Source organism: Triticum aestivum, chromosome 4A (assembly GCF_018294505.1).
Source record: "Triticum aestivum cultivar Chinese Spring chromosome 4A, IWGSC CS RefSeq v2.1, whole genome shotgun sequence".
Lineage (NCBI taxonomy): Eukaryota > Viridiplantae > Streptophyta > Magnoliopsida > Poales > Poaceae > Triticum > Triticum aestivum.
Window position 1 is genome coordinate 552,342,643 of NC_057803.1, and position 17,148 is coordinate 552,359,790.

General features: G+C 43.4%; 1 protein-coding gene and 1 long non-coding RNA gene across 6 annotated transcripts; one reads left to right on the forward strand and one right to left on the reverse strand.

The window, feature by feature from the left end:
* Positions 1-2,002: 2,002 nt before the first annotated feature.
* On the forward strand, positions 2,003-10,366 carry LOC123086902 (uncharacterized). Its single transcript, XM_044508729.1, has 14 exons — positions 2,003-2,220; positions 2,272-2,350; positions 2,546-2,635; positions 3,511-3,606; positions 7,064-7,180; positions 7,506-7,592; positions 7,683-7,744; positions 7,813-7,924; positions 8,003-8,045; positions 8,697-8,777; positions 8,865-8,962; positions 9,052-9,318; positions 9,550-9,816; positions 9,913-10,366. Exons 1-14 carry the CDS (start codon positions 2,003-2,005, stop codon positions 10,063-10,065), a joined length of 1,770 nt encoding a protein of 589 aa, XP_044364664.1. The 3' UTR covers positions 10,066-10,366.
* Positions 10,367-11,913: 1,547 nt separating this feature from the next.
* LOC123082289 (uncharacterized) lies at positions 11,914-16,912 on the reverse strand. Of its 5 annotated transcripts, none has more exons than XR_006439002.1 (6): positions 16,370-16,912; positions 16,166-16,294; positions 15,612-15,710; positions 15,288-15,336; positions 14,966-15,108; positions 11,914-13,241 (listed from the first exon to the last, which is right to left on the reverse strand). It is a non-coding gene; the product is annotated as an uncharacterized lncRNA (long non-coding RNA). The 5 variants fall into 5 exon arrangements; XR_006439001.1 differs by adding an exon at positions 15,460-15,532 and having other exon boundaries at positions 15,195-15,336; positions 15,612-16,294; XR_006438999.1 differs by having other exon boundaries at positions 15,612-16,294.
* Between the last annotated feature and the right edge of the window lie 236 nt (positions 16,913-17,148).

The following is a 17,148-nucleotide window of genomic DNA, read 5'->3' on the forward strand; positions in this document are numbered from 1 at the left end:
GTTTGTCTATGAACTTGCCATCGATGTGCTTGTTCTCATGCGAACCTCTTTATTAAGATCGAAGTTGTCTGATCCTTGACACTTTTGGTCGCTTGTTTGACATTGGTTGGCAGGGTTCTTTTGTGTTGCTTATCCGGAGGGCTCTTCATTGGAGGCCAAAACCAGCCAAGATGAACAACGCGTTGTAAATGGGTTGTTATACACCATGGGCCGTAAATGAGACCAGAAGCAACACGACCCGTAAATGGTCCAAAAGCCCCTACGTTTTTTAGAAACACCCTATGGGTTGATTGAATGCACCGAAATGCACCATAGACCGAAAATGCCACACAGACACAAGGGGCAGTAAATGGGTCGGTAGACACAAAGGGCTGAAAATGGCCCAGAGAAACCACATCTCGGAAGTTGGCCGAAATGCATACGGTACAAGCCGAAACTGATCAATAGGCACCACGGGCCACACATGGGCCAGAAGTATCAACAGTTAAGGGACTAGATGAGTTATGAACCTAAATGTGCTAGTGCACACGGGCGCCCTAAATATGCTTCCTCGATATCTTTTGTTAGTATGCAACGATAGTATGTGAGGATTTGGTTTAACAAAGAGTTATGACCCTTAAATATGTTATGAAAACATTGAAGAATATGGGCCAGAACTGTAGACTTTGGTTTACTAGTTTATTTTGCTTCCATTTGAGTCAATATGACAAACTGTACTACTGAGGGGGTCAAAGTGAAAGTTAGATTGAACTCTTCTAGTATGTGCTCAATCCAAACCCAAAATCTTTCATTGAAAACTTTGAGAACGTAAACACAAGTGCATTTGGCTTCAGAGTCCGAGATGTTATTCTTCGAGACTCCTTAGCGCAATTGCCTTGCAAAACAACTAGTTGTCTTGCGCGGGAAGACAGACCACGTGAGAGAGTTGCTTTGAAATCCTACCGTTAGCCACATGTCGTGTTGATGATGTGAGTGAGCCTCCAATGTTCATATTGGCCCACAAGTTTGCTCCACCGACTATAAAGACCCTCTTAACTCAACCTTAAACCGGTGGCTGCTCCGCATAAAATTTAGGCAGATATTATCTGAGCAACCCATGTCTCCCATAGATCTGAGAGAATTCCAGTGAGAAAAAACTCAGAGCCTAAAACTGCTCTCCCGTAGATCTGAGAGAATTCTAGTGAGAAAAAACTCAGAGCTTAAAACTGCTAAGTGATTGAGTTCTTAAATTAAGTGAACAAACCATTGAAAACTTTATCTTATGAGTTCCCAGTTCAATCTCACCCCCTTCAACCAGACGTAGAGTTGTGTCAGTAACTTAAATTAAGTGAACAAACCATTGTTTTACTCTGTATTGCGAAGGGCTAGCACTCTCTATATTTTGTCTATCTGCTGCCATAACTTTATTGCATGCCTTTCTATTATGATTTGTCAGGTCTTAATGTAGATGCTCTGTTCTGGTGTCCATTATGCGTATCGCCGCCCTTGCTAGCCATGAAGCCCATGTGTGCCCTCAATTCTCCGAGCATGTCGGCGATCGGCGATTAGGTATTTGGGGCTGCGACTCTCATTAAGGAGGCCATCGGCGATGCAGTTGAAGTATTTGGTGGATCAAATGGCTAATAAGCTACCAAAGTGGAAGGCATCGCTTATGCCAAAGAGCGGTAGACTTACCTTGGTCCAATCGGTGCTATGTGCCATGCCGATCCATGCAATGATGGCGCTAGATCTACCGATGAAAACAATTGCTGCAATGAGGAAGATTTGCAGAGGTTTCTTGTGGTGTAGACGCGCGGAGGCCAACGGTGGCAATTGTGCGGTGGCTTGGGACGCGGTGTGCACACCGAAATGGGCAGGTGGCCTTGGTTTGCCAAATTTACGCTGGATGAACATAGCAATGCAAGCGAGATGGCCGTGGCTTGCGAGGAGTGATGAGACGAGGCCATGGAGAGAGTTCAAGATCAAGGTCCCGGAGGAGTCAATGGGGTTGTGTAGGGCGGCCATGAGGAGTGTGGCGAACTCTGGGCTTGCGACACGTTTTTGGGAGGACCGCTGGCTTGATGGCAGCCGGATTCAAGATGTTGCACCGCTCCTATACAGCCGGGTTCCAAAACACATCAGAGACTCCCGGTTAGTTGCACCGGCGGTGGAGAATGGGAGTTGGGCTTTGGATGTTGGCCCTGACATCGGACCTGCCGTGTTTTGCACGAGTTCTTTGTGGTATGGCAACTAGTCTCAGCTTGGGAGCCCATGGTGGATGTGCCTGACAAGGTGGTCTGGTCGTGGGAGGCCACCGGACAGTTCTCCGTCAAATCTGCCTATGAGGCTGGCTTTTGGGGTCGAGAAAGAAGTGTGACGGCGGATCTAACTTGGAATCACGTGCACCAACATGGTGCAGGTTCTTCACGTGGTTGGCCCTCAGGGACCGATGCTGGACGTCCGACCAACTAGCGAGGCGAGGGTTGCCACACCAGGACGCATGCCCGTTCTGTGACCAGGAGGACGAAACCATTAACCACATTTTACTCACTTGCGTCTTTGCTAGGACTGCTTGGGCGAGGATCTGCGAGGCCTTGGGCAAACCGGATTGGACTCCCACTCAACAGGACAAGTTGGCGGAATGGGCTGTGGACAAGCAAGGATTAGAAGGCATGAGCACCAAAGATCTCCGTACTATTATTGTGCTAGTATGGTGGGAGTTGTGGAAGCTTAGGAATGGTATTATCTTTGATGGGGCGCGCCCTTGCTTAGAGTATCTACTTAGGAGAGTGAGGCAAGAGGGCCAACTGTGGGCTTCGGCTGGGCTAACGAAAGGGAATGTAACCCCCTTCTTTAGTAGGGTGGAGAGGTGGGGGACCAGTGAGGAGTAATTTGTACCAACAAACTGTGTAAAGTGGTGGAGGCTTTCTTTGCCTTTCTTCTTTAATATATGATATGCACACTCGTGTATATTCGAGAAAAAAAAATATCTCCGAGCACGTCGACTGTGCTCTAACATCGAGTCTTCCCCGAATTACATGCTATTATCTCTGTTTCATAATGTAAGATGTTTTTTGACACTACATTATGGGACGGAGGGAGTTATTTAAAATCCCAAAATAGTGAACAATTCACGTGTCATCTTGGTAGCTGCTAGCTGCATCCGAGCTACCAGAAAAGCCAAGTCAGAGCCCGGCCGGCCTACTTTTGTTTGCATGAGGACAAGTGGAGTAATCACCCTAGCTAATTAAACTAGCCTATCGGTAGAGCTCAGATTCCCAATCTATAGCAGCTCCTGATTTGCGCATCGTGCAGCTGCCCGCCGTCCCGAATAAAACATGGTACGATTCCACTGGCACATGCACACACAGATGGAAAGTTTATGTACTAGTCCTTCCTAATCTATCTATGATGGAAGAAAGTAGATGTCAAAAGACAAACTTCGGCTCTTTCTTTCTCAAAAATCAAGTCTAGAAATGTTTGATAGTGTTGCGAATGACTAGATCATGTAATGTCTGTGCATTGTGTTAGAACAAAAAGAAGAAGGCCAGCGGAGGCAGGATGTCAAAAGGAATATTGACTTCAGAAAGTTGCCCAACAGGTGGACGATCAGAAACCATGGCCGAAGTAAGACACGCATTATGCCATAAGGATGTGATTTCCCGCCGATTGATCGGCCCTACACATTTCCATTGGAAAACACTATCATGTGATTCTTGCCGGCCCATCACTCGAAATTGTCATGCTACTCTCACGGCTCTCGTGCATTACGTCCAACGCAACAAAGTTGTACTAAAGTTACTGACCCATAATTGCAGTCTCAGAGGGATACAACACTCAATCGGGTCATGGTTGGCTAGATTCAAACATCTCCTAGAGTTACTGACCCATAATTGCAGAGAGGAGCTTCGTCCTTTCCTGTCTAGTTACATTATAAATTTGGGACATTAATGCTGTAGTTACACTAGCCCACACGGCCGGGGGGTCGATTAAACCCCTTTGTAACAACTATGTAACTGTTCCTTTGTGAGTAATACAAAAGTCAGTGGGAGCCTCTCCCACTGTCGTTCACTTAAAAAAAACAAAGTTGTACTAAGTGAGCAGCAAGTAATATGGATCGAAGAGAATATAAAAAGAAAGACGGTCGAAACTCCTCATGAAATTTAGAAGAATTTCTCAAGGCAAAGATAAACGCTCGAAGTAACAATTCCATCAAGGTCCATAAGTTTGTCTTGAATTTTAAAGTCAACTTTATCTATTTATTTCCCGCAAAAAAATCAATTAATATCATCATTTATCATGAGCTGACAGTTTTTTATTTATTTTAGAAATACCAAGAAGGACCAAAACACACATCACTATATTTGTGAATGTCAATTGAGGACTAGAGTCACATAGTTTTGAAATTCAGTATTCTCTGGCATCTCTCAATTTTTCCTGACGAAGAGTTCAAACCTCTGTTCTCTGCATCAGTGACACCTTGCTAGTGTTAGTACTTCAACTATATTACTAAAAAAAATCCACCGTGGCCAGGCAAGATCTCAAACAAGAGGTTTGATCATTTTTTGTGCTAAGTGTTTTCTTTTGCGAAAAGATCCAAATCTATTACTCCCTTCATTTATTTTTATTCCGCGTATTAGGTTTGTCTGAAGTCAAACCTTTTGAAGCTTGACCAAGTTTACACACAAAATTATTAACATTGACAATACAAAATCAATATCTTTAGAATCATCATGGAAAATATTTTCATATTATATTTGTTTGGCATTGTACACATTCATGTTTTAAATATAAATTTGGTCAAACTTACAAAGTTTGACTATAGACGAATCAAATACGCGAAGTCAAAAGAAACAAAGGGAGTATAAAAGTTCACCAGAAATACAAAGCATCACAAACATAATAAAAATTCAATCAAGGTTCTTGGACCACTGAACGACCATTGTTACCACCAGAACAAGCTGCCCACATGCCACGGACGCCGCTCGCTTACCGGAGCTGTCCTAACTTTGTCGAGGATGACGGGAAGTTTTCGTGCACGTTCCACTAAGGACCAACGTCTCAGAGCTACAGTTGTTTCTGTTGAACCATTGAATTGATCTGAAGTGCGTGACACAAAAACTCACTATCGTGTAGGTACAACGCGAAATCCTAACGTCGCCATCCCAGGGAGACGACATGAATCTACACCGAAACTCCAGCGACATCATCCCAACAAACGAACTCAGGAGGATCGAAGCCTGGAAAACCAGCTGGAACATGAAGCTCGCCATCCGCCACAACGCCATCCCCATGAGAGAAAAACCCTAACCTAAAGTACTAGCTGGACTGAGGCACCTGGACTTCTCTTCCTGCCGCCGCGGAAGGGGAAGGAATAGATTGGTTCGCCAACACATGTAGAATTGTAGTTACATATGTGAAATCACCTAATTTGGAGCTTATGATCTAATCTAACCCCTATATCCAAACTCAAATAGTCAACCTTTTTGTTTGAAATCAAGAGCATTATTAGTCAAAACACAGGATTACAATCCTTCATTACACAAGCCGTAAGGAAGGATGGGATACAATTTATCCACAAACAACGTCTCCTAGAGAAATTACTCTGCTTAGGGAAAGATGCGCTAATTCATTAGCTTCTCTCGTCGTAAACAATATGCGAAATTTCTCAAATAGTCAACCTTTTGACCCTTGTAGGCACGTGTCAACCTTATTAAGCTGCACCGTCAGTAAGCATAAGAATCTACCAAAACCAAACCTAACTGAATATATTCTGGTCTATACATAATTAATAAGTGTCAAAGATGGCCAGACTCTGATTATTCTTCTCATGCATATGCAGGACCTTTGTGTTTACTATAAGTACTCGGGCACATATAACGGTGCAATGCAATGCAGCAACGGATGAAAGATATTACAACTTAGAAGAGGGGCCTTGTATGAGGGATATAGCTGATTTGGTAGCCAAGGATGACTTGCCTACACTACATGCATATATGTGTAAACTTTGCTATATATAGCTCTGTTTTTTTCCTTTTGTATGGAAAAAATAGAGCTATTCGGAGTTTATATAGGCATGTCCTCCTTGGCTATTCGGAGTAGCTCCTGTCACTCATGCAATGCTTAGTTTGCTCTTCTTTTCGCACTTGATTTTGCAGGCTACATTGACTCCTAGGAATCGGTCGATGACAAGTTTGCCAGGCACCTGAGTAGATTCTAAAAATTGGTAGAATCCATGTTGTCTTGGCATTTTAGGTTTGTTTCTTATGTCTTGTGAACACATTTATTTACCCTGCAACATTTAGTGTCAAATTGACCGCGAAAACATGAAAAGGGCACACATACACATATCCATAATCTACTCACTTTAGAAATATTTGATATATGCAATAAGTGTGTCATGTCACCACGTGCTTCAAACTTACGGTAGACACTCAACATGACCACATAATTTGTTCGTGACAACTGGGAAGGAGATTTTCTCTCTGAATGAGTCATAGAAACCACCCGGATAATTTTTTTTTGTCAAAGTGACCATTCTAATAACATTCGAAAATGTATAGCTGTCTGTCCTGGGTCAACCTTTTTATTTGAGTAAACACGATGTGTATGTGCCACTTGGCTGCAGGACAGCAACGGAATTCTAATTTACGGTCGCCGTCCAGGCCTTTTCCAGCGGACCCTCAGCGGGCGGGACACGTGTCTCCACCTGCTGCGGCTGCAAAGCTGTTGCCTGTAGACATCGGCATCCTCCTCCCCTGCTTTCTCCACTTTCCCCTACCTCCATCGCTCCACCCTCGGCTGCGCGGCCGGCCGGAACCACCGCGCGCCTCTCTACACCACCGCTCTTCGGCCCTGCCTTCTCCGCGGCCGAGGTAAGGAGGCAGCCCTCCCCCCGCAACCGGATCCGTCGCGTTGCTCTGCCACGGCTCTTCGCTATCTTCGCTGCGCCTCTTGCTGGCGGCGCCCTGGCCGGCGGTCGAGCCGGACGGGAGGGTAGCAGACCGATCGGAGGCCCGGGATTCGTAGTTTGTCCTGTTGCAATGCCGGCGATCGTTGTGCCATCGTCAATTTTGTCGTCCAGTCGTGCTCTGTGCGGGTTTTGGAATTCGGACCTTTTGCTGGTGGTGTGGGGTTTCCGCTCCGTGGTGAGGTGCGGGAGGGCTTAGGGGACGCCCTGAAGCTGTTCGGCGTTATTTCTGTGAGCGCTAGGAATTCTTTTGCTGCACATTCATAGCTCACAAGCCAGTAGTGTTCATGCGTGCGGATGAGCATGAGTGGAGGATGCGCATGCCACACGCAGTATGCCGCTCCTGGAGATCGCTTAGCAAGTTCAAGCTATTGCTTAACTGTGTCACCAGCCAGGACTTCGGAATTTTATGGGAGTTGACTATGGACAAAGTGTGCACTAGTGTTACTTGGCAAAACTTGTTTGGGAGACGCCCTTGTACCCAAGTTTTACCTCATCATGTCATTCCTTTTACCCAACTTTTTAGTTTTTTTACCTCATCATGTCATTCTTGTAGATCTTCCACTTGGTTCTCATGGACGACAAGACTGAAAAAGGGAAAGAGAAGGATGGCTCTGCTTCCACTCCACCCAATCGCCGCAAAGTGAATGTTTTCTCCAGCTAAATATGATATGCATATAAGCTCAGTGTGTTTGCTGCTTACCATTTCTTTACTTCTACTTTTCGCGTGCAGGCCGGACTTAAATTTTCACCCAAGGTGCCTACTAAGAAGACACCAAAAATTGTCCCTAAGATGTAATGTACATTAACCAATGCTCTGTTTATGCATGCTTGTTCGACTCAGTATTTTCTATTTAAAGTAGGCGCAGTGCTTGTGCAAAGAAAGTAATGGTGGGATTCTACAGGGAACCGGAAGAGGAGAGGGAGCTTGACACAATTGATAAGGAGTTACTGATGAAACTTAGAATACCACAGGTACTTGTATGTCTTGAGTCCGATTTCTACGTGCCTGATTTAGGTTGCTGGTGATTTATTCTGTGGTTTCATATGCAGAGTCAAGGTGCTCTCGAAAGAAGATCCAAGGCTGAGAAAAGTGGTTAGTACTTTATTGATGTTGGTTGCCTTGCAATATCTACTGTACTTCCTGTTCGATCCTGCATTCACTAGCCTACATCTGATGAAAAATAACTAATCAGTTAACTGCAGTTTCTGTCACACAAAGTTCCTAAGATTCTAGAATCACAACCTCCTTTGAATCTTGAGAGCTACTGAACGATTTGTGCCAAATAAGACACCAGTATCTCTGTATTTTTGAACATTTCATACTGACCATGTTCATATCGAATAGCTATTGGGTAAATGGTAATGGTGAGCTGTCCAAGTGCAAGGAGCACAAAGGCATCTAGTTCAAATATGCTATCTATTCAACTTGCATTGCCTAAGCAGACATGTTTGGTCAGGAAAAATCTGGACTCTGGAGTTGTCTCATGAAATCGGCACTAGCCTAGGATATAATTCGACTGGAGGTTTTGTCCAAACTAATGACATGCAGCATGATGCACCTTAGAGGCTTAGATAATTGTTGCAAGTTAGATAATCAAAATTCTATTTAGAAGTCAGCACTGATTCGTCCATAAAATATGGGTTTATGAATATTTATAACAATCTCAATACCGCCGGTGTAACGGCATTATGTTGTTTTCAGTTTATAATTTAGTAATAACATACTGCTCCATTACGACTGTAGAAGCCTGTGTTCAGGTTGCATTTGGACAAGTGAACTCTTCAACTGCAAGATCCTTCCCCAACCCTAAAAGTTCTTCATCAGGTAGTAGCTTAAGGTTGCCACTCCCATTTGTTCCGTATTTACCTTCATCTGAACATTTACAGAGCAATGTATCATTTCTTCTGCTAGTTAAACAAGAGCAGGAGGTAAACCTTTTTAGCAAGTATATGATGTCTGGCGTTACGTCTTCTGCTGCAAAGTTACCCAAACAGTTCACTGGACCTCAGGTTAGTAAACTCATACAAGCATAACATAAGGGGTGGGGTGATGGGCGGTTGTTTTGTTAATTACCTGACTTATCTCCTAACTGTTGCAGGACTTTACCCATCACAGCTACAACTATCCTCCTATTACTCTCCCTCTGAGGAGGCCCCACTCTGCAGATCCAGGTTATGGTGTTGTTCATTTTTGCAGTTTTTGGCTTTTTGCCACATCATGCTCACAGTTTGCCTTTCAAAAACGCTTTAATCGACATTCTTCTATCTTCGGTACAGAAGATTTTGACAAAGACGCGTTCGGAGAGTTTTCTTCCAGCAGAACACAAGATGGTGAATTAACTGCAGCTAAAGAACTTGGGCTAATGGTATGTATATCATGTTGCATGATATCATGTCGAGGAACACCGTTCTTGTTCAGGTATTCATATCAATGCAAAAAAAAACACCACATGTTGATGGAACTGTCTTTTCTTGTGATGGAACTGTTGGTTACTCATTCTCTTTTAGTTTTGTATCTTATATTGATCGAACTAATTGTACCGGCTGTATAGTATTAGTAGCCTAAAAACTGATGTATTATATCAATTGTTTAACAGGACACTGAGGACAAGATGAATACACCACAGTTGCTCTTCTTCCAGTTCCCTGCATCTCTTCCTTTACCGCAGGTTGTATCAGTTGCTGGGGGAGATATGGACACCAGTGACAGTGAGGGGGTTGAAACAGAAGAAACCAACAAGAAGAGGAGACTCGAGTCGATCAACGGCTGTAAGCTAAAAGATTTGCCAGGTGGTCTCATGGGGAAGCTGCTCGTGTACAAGAGTGGTAAAGTGAAGATGAGGCTTGGAGATGCACTCTTTGATGTAAGTGTTTAAGAATTCTGCACTTCTTTATGCTGCATTTTCAGCTTATGTTTAGTCTTTCGATGATGCAGTACTTGAGATGAATAAAACGTGCAGGTTTCAGCTGGTTTGGACTGCACATTTGCTCAAGAGGCTGTAGCGATCAACACAAACAAGAAGCACTGCTGCAGCCTGGGGGAGGTGAACAAGCGTGCCATCCTAACTCCTGATATCGAGTACTTGGTAGACTCCATCAAGAGGATTGGATAGCCTGTGGGGAACTGCAAATAACTTCTGATATTACCTCCGAAAGTGATGCGAAGTGTGTTACTACTTACTACCGCTGCTCTTGTTTCACACTGAGAACTGTGGTTGTGGAGATGTAAATTTGCATTAGGAGAATCGTGGAAATTGATATCATGACATGGATGTGGTAGTGACAGCAAGTGGAGATGTTTTGCCGATTCTTTAAATTTTCATGGTACAGTGGGTGAGTTTTCTCAATTTCTGAGATCTGTCACTTTGGTCAAGAGTTCACTGGTGATTACCACCACACAGTCATTTTCACTTATGCGGCCTGTGTAGAACTCATTTTGTTGTTGTTTTGTCATTCTATGCTGTTTGCTTTAGCACTTTGTACAATCATGGGCTTCATGAAGAGCAAATTAAGGATTACAGGCAAACATACATGTTCCCTTTTGCAAAGTGTGTTTTGCCTCATGATTATGCAGTCCTGCTACAATTCAGGCTTACCACTATCGAGTTTCGACATATGTGATGGATCATAGTGTTGTGCTCTCACCGCTCAGTGCCGGGTAGCTAGTGCCATCAGCGCATTCACTTTTGGTGGTTATGGTTTGTTGCCAAGGCAACACATACACTTTACAAGCGAAGTCAATTTTGATAATTCTTCAGCGGAGCGTCTGCACTTTGCGGATTCAAATATGGTGCATATTTAAAAAAATGATTCATAGTAATATTGTGGAGATGTAAAACCCGAGGACAAGCAAATTAAACTACAATGTAGAACTGCCAGCAACAACATCAATCTAGAATTTGACTAGTGGTACAAGGCAGGTAGTTATCCTTATGCTTACGGGCTGAAGAAGAGCAGACCATGCACGAACAACTCTGATCCTCACCGAGGGTAAATCTCTATCCATGTCGGCTGTACTTTGATCTGTCGAGTTATGTTAGAGAACTGAGACCCATCCTTAGCTCTGCCACTAGATGTAGTGGGCATTGACAAGTAATAGAATTGTTGCTACTATTAACAAGAGAAAGCTATGCCCGTCCCAAAGCAGTAGACCGCATCCTCAAGTGGAACGTTTGTATAGAAAAATAACACTGATATACCGCCACTAATTCAGTTCTCTTCTAATATCACATCCATGATTTGCCTTCTACTAGTAATTAAGCAGCTAGTGAGAGGCTGAGTCGCTATCTACATTTGCAGCCTGTGCTTCCTTGTCTCAGTTTAGACACCACGTCTCACAGGCCATGCTATTAAATATGCATGGTAATGGCTGGCTTCACCTTAAATGCATGATGCATGCTTAGGAGATGATCATAAGGTCTCAAACATGGAAGAAAAGAAATATAGCAGCTTGTTGTACAAAATCGTTGGAAAGAGCTTGAGGATCACGCATTTGAGACGAGCCCAGCCATTACGACGAACAATTCTCTCTTCAACTTCTATGCATGATTATGTACGCTCATCATGTTAAATTTCTTCCGCTGTATGACGCAGAATTACGGAGGGGTACGGTGAGCATAAAAATGTGTCATGGCTGTGTACTCAGATACCTACCATTTACCTATGCATATGATTCTTCTTCTTTATGAGGAAAACCTACACATATGATTCAACAAGAGATAAATTACATGACAAAGTAGGAGAGTGCTACACCTGTTTGAGAATACATAGAAAGCGTCATCAACATTTACAATCGAGCTGCAGTTGTTGTTCACGCCGACAAAGTTAGTGCTGCAGTTGTGAAGCAACCCGGTCCGTTGCATTTTTTCTTTTGAAAAGAAGGTCAGATTTGTCTCGTCATTAATACCCCCCCCCCCCCCCCCCCGCCCCTCCCCCACACACACCTCACAAAGGGCCTCACCAATTGAGGACGGTGATGGTGCAAATACCTTCCATGCTTCTAACCCAACTCAGACTGAAGAAAGATCTGGAGCATTAGTGAAGCCTGTGTGAGTATACAGCACATGAACAACATGTATCCGGTCCGGTGCCCATGCCAAGTTGTGCTAGCTACACGATCTACGGACCGTTAATTCCATGACCATGTATGGCCGCACAATGCCAAAAGTGATTCACCAAAACGTGCGTGAGCCCCTAATGGCCGAGCGCCTCAAATCCATCAAATGCCCGGGCGGGAGGACCGGTCAAAATACCCGACTTATTCGGATGCTTTAAATCGACCTCAAACGCATGGGCTGACCGACATCCCTCATTTTCAGCCCAAATGTAGGGCGGATAAGAGACGGTTCGGGCATGTCCGTCATGTCCACACAGCCCACCTTTGGCCAACAATGACTTCACAAAAACCCCATCCGGATCGAACCTTAGCCTTACTTCACTCTGCTCCGCTTCGTTCCCCCTTTCTCCAATCCGTCAACTCCCAATCTCCGGCGACCATGTCCAGCACCTGCAGCCACTTCGACGGCTCCAGCGACGAAGATTGGAACATTTCCCCCGCCATGCTGCCGTAGACGAGGACGAGTTGGCCCTCTGCATCACGTTGTAGCGCCTGCGGGTGGACACGGGCGAGAGCTTTGGATCTGATGCGACCCCGCCTGCGGGTGGACATTTGCTCAGGAAGCTGTAGCAATCGACACAAACAAGAAGCACTGCTGCAGCCTGGGGGCAGGTGAACAAGCCTGTGATCGTAACTCCTGACTAGACCATGATGGCGTGCGTTGCTGCGCCCGTCTATTTTGTCACTAAAATAATAGTGATTGATGTAAATATATGGTTGGATTAAAGTTAGTAACAAAACCAAGCTGTATAGTATTTAACGACAAAAGAAAACTGAAAATTAGAAAATAAAGCATGAGTAATTGTGCTTAGGAGATTGCAGCTATAAAATCAGTTACCGAATTCATGCATTGTTTATTCTGACAACACACAAACAGATCTACAATCCAATTCAAAGAAAATACAATAAATCTACAAATATATGAGAAATCCCATAAGGTACATTATTCCTTGGATAGATGCACGTTTAGCATGGTCCATGGCAAACTGCAACATGCCATCGATAGCAAATAGCCAAAAAAACATTGTGCTACTTTTCTTAATCATTATGTGCGAGCCTTAGAACCATTGAAACGAAAGCATAAATAGGAGAGAAAGCAGACCAGGTGTAGATCAACATGGTATGGTATTGGGATCCAAATGGTTTATTATCTCTAGTGGCATCAATACCTTCCTGTAGAACACAATGATGAAGCTGTCAGTATTATTTTACAGAACAATGTAATGCAAATAGAATGTGTACAGACCGGAAAACTCTGGTCTTAGTCCATTGAACACTAAAAATGTGCAAGTCGCGGCAAGCATGGTTCACCTTATAATTGTTGTTATAACAGATAGTTATGTATGGAATGCAATGGCATGTTAAGCTAAGGAAAATAATGTGGACAATTATAGAATTGTATAGATAATGTAATCAAACATATATGTAAGAAGCATGATCCAAATAGTACCAATGTATTGGTCATCTTTTTGGCTTACGTTTTATTTGATTTTCTAATATCTTTTTTTAGTAGGGTTGTAAGTTGGCGTATGATTTCTTCTAATACAGGTTAACTAAAAATCTGCAAACAGGGTAATGGTACTGATCTGCAATAGCATCGAATATAAGGTTTTGACACCAATTGTTACGATTTTAGTAAACTAAAATATTAGAAAGAAGGGTGAACCCATGAATATACCAAACGTGCAAGGTGGGAAATAAAGAAAAGAATCACCAGAGACAATGGAAAACTGCACGTATGAGTAGACCCCTCTGACATGCAACATCGCCAGTCAATGTGTGATGTCAATGACAACCCAAATACTACGTTTGTAAGCTAATATAAGACGTTTTAGATCACTAAAGTAGTAGCGACGACCGATGCCGTCACTCCAATTCTGAAAATGCTATACATGGCATTCAAATTTGAAGTTAACTTATTAGATGTCAAACATAAAATTATGGCACCTGGATAGACAGGACGGTCATATGTAGGAAATTTCATGGCAAAGCAAATAAATGAGTGTCTGCTGCAAAAGATTCGCCAAATTATGCACTAAACAGAACCTCAAATGCCCTATACAAGAGGACTTCAACACAAAGCAGAGGAAAATTACGCACTTTTGTTTTCTTTAAAACTGTCCATGAGTGTATTTTGCCAATAATTTGAAAAAATGCAGTGCCTAATTTTATCAAGGGTTTTTATCATTTTTGCCACTAGTTGTGTCCCACTACTCAGTTTTGCCATTAGAAATTACAACTACTCAAAATGACATCGATCCGTGAGATGTTTGCTCAAAAATGCCAACGTTCCGTTAGATGTTTCCTCAAAAATGCCATTAGACATCGTTATTTTCACATCAAACTCATTGACCATGTTATATGACAAAAATAAGCCTAGACCCACATGTCAGTTCTCTCTATCTCACAATGATAAGTGTGGCCCCACTTGTCCGGAGTAATCAAGCGAATAATTTTATAAAAAAATAAGAACGTCGTTGGGATCAAGTGGGCCCCACACTTTATTGTAGTAAGATAGAAGGAGAGCTGGCATGTTGGTTCATAGGTATTTATGTCATTATAACATGGCAAAAGAGATTTGAGATCACAATAATGGTGTTCAGTGGCATTTTTGAACATATGTCTAACACAGCGATGGCATTTTTGAGCAGTTGAAATTCCTAGTGGCAAAACTGAGTAGTGGGAGACAATCGATGGCATAAATGATAAAAACCCTTTTATCAAATTTAGTCACAAATATTGGAGTGAGAAGACATGTTACCGTGCTCGTCCCCTGAGTGCAAAAAAAAAGTCTCTTACTCTGAATCTCTTTACTTTCAATCAACTAAATTTCAGCTTCAAGACTACATAATTTTTTATATCCGCAAAAGTTAAGCAGATAGAAAAGCTGAGCTGACCTCCAACCATGCAGTAAACTCCTAATGAAGTTGTTCACGTCTGGTACCAAGCAGCAGTAGAGCAAGACATCTCCTCCTTTTACAACACTTCCTCCTTGGATAATTATAGTTGTGACTACAACTTTGCAGAAGTATTTTTTTGCCTAAATCAAGCCCAACCAAGATAGTTCAGAACTCTATACTAAATATCAAATAATATAATTACATGGTCCCAAGTGATGGAACATACCACTCCATTATATTTTCATCTAAAAAGGTATGCCACAATATAACTACACTCCAGAATCCGCAAACATGAGAATTTAATGGAGAGGCAACGCACCACAAGGGCATACCAAAAGGCAGACTCCTGACACTTAAATTCGATGCATCTGCCATAAAAAATACTAAGTGTCAAGTTCATCAGTAGACCAATTGTTTTCACTCCATTCTCCAGTTCATGGATAATATCACAATATCACGCCCATAATCAAAATCAAGAACGGACTGGCGACCTAGCAATGTCGTGCAATAGAGCAGTTAGTTCCATCTAGAGCAATCACACTGTAGTAGAGCGGTCAGTTCCACCTAGAGCAATCAGACCATAAAATATGAAATTGCATTGCAAGATAATTAACTTGAGGCATAATAGGGCACGAGCACTAACCTGTTTGATAGCCATTGGAGCTTCATAGAATCTACTGGAAGGTAGAAGACAACCCAGAAGAAGCAGCAGACCAAGTAATATGGAGCTCGAATTTGCCTCCTAGAACACATGGATTCATTTCAAATTATGTTAGCATAAGGCACAAATGTTGGGGAAACATAATTACATGTTTGAGTACATCTGCTTTAATATGAACCATTTGAAGATAGAAAATTGAGGATATAGAAGGCACTACATGCCAGTCTTGCTACTGCAACTAAACGTGACATAGAATTTATAAGAAGAAACGGATGCTTGTGCTATAAAAGATTCAAAAGTAACACTAAATAGAAAAAATAATTAAATATAAAAGGGCAAGTAATACTGTACAATTCTGATGAATACTGAAAATTAATTTATAAGTGTGATTATTGTGGTTTCTGGAGAGGTAGTGGAGCGTGATGGCAAAGGGCCTAAAGGCAGGAGCACGTTGATCTTAGCCCTGAAGATGATTATGTGACTGCTTTTGCTCGTGAGCGCCATCCACCGCTTGGCTTTGGGCAATAGTGACTCACCGACCCCGTGATTTAGTCGATATGAACAAACCGGAGTGCCCACGTTTTCCTGGCCGAAGGAGCGATGCTGGCCACCATCTCTTCCTCCACCTCCTCGAGCCCTCGCTCAGACTTCTTCACCTCCACCATCTGCACAAATCCAGACCAATCTGAGTCAAGACGTGACACTTATTTCTGCAATCCGTGATGAAACATCATTCCCACCTCTAAAGCGAGACGAACAAATCATGGACTAAGACCTTGCCGGCGACCTGGTGACAAAGAACAACTTGAATAAAAAATCCTTGCAGAAGTTGGTGGCCATGGGAGGAGGACGAGGAGCCATGGGAGGGTAAGAGAGGATGCCCTGGGAGAGGGGAAGAGATGAGTTTCTTCTCAGTTGGGTTCAGAGGCAGGGAAAGGGGAGATGGAGGTGGCAGTATCACTCCCCTGCATCAGTTGATGGTGAGGCCGAGGGCGGCGAGACGACGTCACTGGGAGATAGAGGCGGCGGTGTGGGATTGAACACAGGCTACGGCGGCGCTGATCCACGATGGTGAGAGAGAGAGGGGGGAGAGGGAGAGAGAGAGAGATCGTGTGCGCAACAGATCTCATCTGGAGGTGGAGGCACTTCACCGCTACTGCCGCCTGTCGCGCTATAGATCTCACCAGAAAGGGGGAGCCACTTCACCGCTGCCGCCACCCAAGCACGGTTAGAATGAGGAGGGGCGGAGAGAGAGAAGTTGAGACGAAGGGAGGGGGCGTCGAGCGAAGGGAGTTTCCAATGGGCTTCCTACGAGAACGAGCCCAATAAACCACGTGACAACAATTTTGCTGCGGGAGCAGCTGCCCCAGCCCGTTAGCGGTCCGTGTCAGCGAACAGAGCTGGATTAGGCGTGACTCACAGCTAATCTAATGGTCTGAAATCCTCAACAGTCACGATCAAACGGTTGGAAAAGCTTGTGGCCTGAGAGAGCTGGAAAAGTGCTCAGTTATAATATATT